Genomic DNA, 5000 nt, shown 5'->3' on the forward strand with positions numbered 1-5000 from the left:
AACAGTCCTGCATTTAAGGGTTAAAGGTTGACATTTTATCAGGTCATTTACTGGAAATTGACCCCATAAGACAAATTTAAAGTCATCATGGAAGTGAAGTTGCTCTCGTCTTTTCTTCCCTATTATGCCGAACTGTAATGTGTTGTCAGAGAAGAGACGTCGCTGTTATTCTGATTCAAGATTATTGAAACGTCCATCATTTAGAATTAACTTTATTCCATAAAATTGTGAGTTTAAGTGAAGTTTTTATTAACAAAATTTCGGGAGGAGCGTGTGTAGATAATTAAACCTGACTAAACACAAGTGGAGCACATCAAGCTGATCAACGATAAGAGGGGTGTATATATACAGCAGATTTACCTTCTTTCGTTGACCATTTTCATTTTAGCATCCCTCCACCACCCCATCTCCTCACTTAATTCTAACAAACTCTTATTAGATGTCAACACAATCTATAATATACTCCAGTCCAGTTCTAGAGTATCTCTATCACAGGGGGGGGGGGGCTCTGGGTTCGGGCCAAATTCCGAGCCCGGAGCCCTCCCCCGGGCAGCACGCCAAATACGCATAATCTTTACTCTATTTAATTTGATGTAAGTGTGAACTAGTGAATTGCCTAACATTTCACTTCGGTGCGAAAAAGCTCCATATTGAAGATTAATCATGTGTCTGTTCCTCACACTAATATGAACAATGTGTTTGCGTTTCAGCCATTACTGTGTGAATATTCCGGAAAGCCTTCCCAAACTCCTGCTGTCTGTCAAATGGAACTCGCGGGACGAGGTGTCTCAGGTACAACAGAGAAGAGGATTCACACACTCACACACACACACGCACACACACACACACACACACACACACACACACACACACACACACACACACACACACACACACACACACACACACACACACACACACACACACACACACAGACACACACACACACACACACACACACACACACACACTTCTCTCTCAGTCCGGCTGTTCTTCACTCATCCGTGTGTGTGTGTGTGTGTGTGTGTGTGTGTGTGTGTGTGTGTGTGTGCGCGCAGATCTACTGTCTCCTGAAGGACTGGCCGCTCATGGAGCCTGAATCTGCTCTGGAGCTCCTGGATTGCAACTTCCCGGATCCAATGGTGCGAGACTTCGCCTTGCGCTGCCTCATCCAGGGACTCACCGACGACAAACTCAGTCAGTACCTGCTGCAGCTCGTGCAGGTGTGTGTGTGTGTGTGCGTGTGTGTGCATGAGTGAGTGTGTGTGTGTGTGTGTGTGTGAGAGTGAATGAGTGTGTGTGTGTGTGTGTGTGTGTGTGTGTGTGTGAGATTGAGAGTGAGTGAGTGTGTGTGTGTGTGTTTTGAGTGAGTGAGTGTGTGTGTGTGTGTGTGTGTGTGTGTGTGTGTGTTGTCATTGTGTTTGTGTGTACTAGGCTAATATGATCATACTTCCTGGTTCTAGTAAGAACTCGAGCTGCTGAGTTTTGGACCAGCTGGAGTTTGTTTTTTAATAAGCGAGCAGGGCAACCACCCAGTAGAGCATTACAATAATCTTGTATTCTAGGTTACTATATGTGGAGTTTTTCTGTCCAATAATAAAAAATAAAAATAAAAATTCTGAATTAAGTTTCAGGAAATTACTTGTCATCCAATGTTTTATATCAGCTCTACATTACTCTACATTAATCTTGTGAATTGGTAAGTTTCGTGAAGAAATATAGAGCTGAGTATCGTCAGCATAACAGTGAAAACTAACGCCATGCTTCCTAATGATATCTCCCAGTGGAGCATATACAGGGTGAAGAGCAACGGTCCTAGTTCATAAGTTCATAAAGTCATTACTGGTGTGCTGTTTACAAGCATCAGAAGTTGAAGCTTTATTTTTTGATAATTTGGCCACTGTATCGAATAAATACTTAGGGTTGTGTTTGTTTTCTTCTAAAAGAGTTGAGAAATAAGCAGATCTAGCAGTTTTTATGGCCTTTCTGTATGCAATCATGCTCTCTTTCCACAAATTGCGAAAAAACCTCCAGTTTAGTTTTCTTCCAGCTGCGCTCCATTTTTCTGGCTGCTGTTTTAAGGGCCCGAGTGTGCTCGTTGTACCACAGCATTGGATTTTTTGCTTTAATCTTCTTTAAGCGCCGGGGAGCAACTATGTCTAAAGTGCTAGTAAAGAGAGAGTCAATAGTTTCTGTTGCAGCATCAAGTTCCTCTTGGCTATCTGTAATGCTGAGAAGATGGAGCTGATGAGGAAGATTATGGACAAAGCAATCTTTAGTGGCGGCAGTGATAGTCCTTTAGTGGCAGTGGTGATAGTTCTACCATATTTGTAACAAGGAAACGGCTTTGAGTATACACAAGATTCAGCAGCAACGTGTGTGTGTGTGTGTGTGTGTGTGTGTGTGATTATTTACAAAGCAATCTTTATTGGCAGCAGTGATAGTCTTTTAGTTGCAGTGGTGATAGTTCTACCATATTTGTAACAAGGAAATGGCTTTGAGTATACACGAGATTGAGCAGCAACGTGTCTGTGTGTGTGTGTGTGTGTGTGTGTGAGTGATTATTTACAAAGCAATCTTTAGTGGCAGCAGTGATAGTCTTTTAGTGGCAGTGGTGATAGCTCTACCATATTTGTAACAAGGAAACGGCTTTGAGTATACACAAGATTCAGCAGCAACGTGTGTGTGTGTGTGTGTGTGTGTGTGTGTGTGTGTGTGTGTGTGTGTGTGTGTGTGTGTGTGTGTGTGTGTGATTATTTACAAAGCAATCTTTAGTGGCGGCAGTGATAGTCCTTTAGTGGCAGTGGTGATAGTTCTACCATATTTGTAACAAGGAAACGGCTTTGAGTATACACAAGATTCAGCAGCAACGTGTGTGTGTGTGTGTGTGTGTGAGTGATTATTTTCAAAGCAATCTTTAGTGGCAGCAGTGATAGTCCTTTAGTGGCAGTGGTGATAGTTCTACCATATTTGTAACAAGGAAACGGCTTTGAGTATACACGAGATTCAGCAGCAACGTGTGTGTGTGTGTGTGTGTGTGTGTGTGTGTGTGTGTGTGTGTGTGTGATTATTTACAAAGCAATCTTTATTGGCAGCAGTGATAGTCTTTTAGTTGCAGTGGTGATAGTTCTACAATATTTGTAACAAGGAAACGGCTTTGAGTATACACGAGATTGAGTAGCAATGTGTGTGTGAGTGTGTGTTTTTCTACATTCCCTTTTAAGAGGTTTCATGTTTACCTTTACCCCTGACGTGTGTGTGTGTGTGTGTGTGTATTACAGGTACTGAAATATGAGATGTATCTGGATAATCCATTAGCGCGGTTCCTGATCAAGAAAGCATTGACAAATCAAAGGATTGGACATTTCTTCTTCTGGCATCTGAAGTGAGTTCAAGTGTCAATCTGTGTGAATCTCAAAATAACACACATCGGGGTCACATTTAAGCCCAAAATCAGAAGAAACGACTTCTGTCATGGCAACTCTTGGAGTGCTAGGCATGGTAATGTGTATGAAAATGTTTGGTGTTGGCAGAATAGATCTGCTGCAGTTATTGATTATTGCTGTTATTATAAGACTTGCTACTGCCATTAGAGAGACAACACGCTGATGTGAGCAAAAAGAATCTGATTCATGTATCATTATATTCATTACAACATCAACCACGACGTGTAAATATTTTACAATTTACATTATATATAGACTGCAAAAAATGCTCTTCTTACTCAGTATTTTTGTCTTGTTTCTCATCCAAACATCTAAACATTCTTAAAACAAGAAGTATTTACTAGACAAGCAAAAGTAATTGTCTTGTTTTGGGGAAAATAACTCAAAATGAAGAGAGTTTCTGCTTAAAATAAGATAAATAATCTGCCAATGGGGTGAGAAAAATAATCTTAATTCAAACAGAAAACCTGAGATTCCCTAGCTGGTGAACAGGGTTCAGAGGAGAAACAAACCCCTGCAGCGCCTCCATGTAATCTGGCCGGGACATGTGCTCCACCAGGAACTTCATCTGTGTCTGCAACAGCCAATCAGAAAACAAGATTATTTTTCTCACCCCATTGGCAGATTATTTATTTTATGTGTTTTTGTCTGTAGGTCTGAGATGCACAATAAGACGGTTTCGCGGCGCTTCGGGCTGCTATTGGAAGCCTTTTGTCGCGCGTGTGGCATGTACCTAAAGCACCTGAACCGACAGGTGGAGGCGATGGACAAACTGGTGAACCTCACGGACACTCTCAAACAGGAGAAGAAGGACGAGACGCAAAAGGTGCCGCTTCAGAATCAACAAACGTTATTAGGATATCCACACACCAAAATGTCTAAACATTCTTACATTAAGAAACATTTACTAGACAAGGAAAGATTATTGTCTTGTTTTGGGGAAAATAACTCAAAATGAAGAGAGTTTTTGCTTAAAATAAGATAAATAATCTGCCAATGGGGTGAGAATAATAATCTTGTTTTCTGATTGGCTGTTGCAGACACAGATGAAGTTCCTGGTGGAGCACATGTCCCGGCCAGATTACATGGAGGCGCTGCAGGGGTTTGTTTCTCCTCTGAACCCTGTTCACCAGCTAGGGAATCTCAGGTACACACACACACACACACACACACACACACAAACATACACTCGCACGCACACACACAGACACACAGACACACACACACACACACACACACACACAGACAGCCCCTAAACCTACCCATCACACACATACACACACACACACACACATACACTTGCACACACACACACACAGACACACACACACACACACACAGCCCCTAAACCTACCCATCACACACACACACACACACACACACACACACACACACTGCCCCTAATCCTACCCATCACAGGAAACATTCTGCATTTTTACTTTCTCATAAAAACTCCTCCTGTGTGATTTATAAGCCTTTTGTAAAGTGGGGCCATGGGTAATGTCCTCATATTTCACCCTCTCCTGTAATACCTGTGTCATACCCATGGCATTA

At 42.0% G+C, this 5000-nt stretch overlaps 1 protein-coding gene across 3 annotated transcripts in view; it reads left to right on the forward strand.

Annotated features, from left to right (window-relative positions):
- Window positions 1-5000, forward strand: part of zgc:158659 (uncharacterized protein LOC791141 homolog) — a 45920-nt gene that overhangs the window by 33644 nt on the left and 7276 nt on the right. For all 3 annotated transcript variants that reach the window (XM_067445346.1, XM_067445345.1, XM_067445347.1), the window contains exons 12-16: window positions 711-792; window positions 1059-1223; window positions 3282-3385; window positions 4101-4272; window positions 4487-4593. In XM_067445346.1, the coding sequence (XP_067301447.1) occupies window positions 711-792; window positions 1059-1223; window positions 3282-3385; window positions 4101-4272; window positions 4487-4593 (630 nt within the window). The remainder of the gene's footprint in view (window positions 1-710; window positions 793-1058; window positions 1224-3281; window positions 3386-4100; window positions 4273-4486; window positions 4594-5000) is intronic.

The sequence above is a fragment of the Pseudorasbora parva genome, chromosome 6, assembly GCF_024679245.1.
Source record: "Pseudorasbora parva isolate DD20220531a chromosome 6, ASM2467924v1, whole genome shotgun sequence".
In the NCBI taxonomy this organism is placed as follows: Eukaryota; Metazoa; Chordata; class Actinopteri; order Cypriniformes; family Gobionidae; genus Pseudorasbora; species Pseudorasbora parva.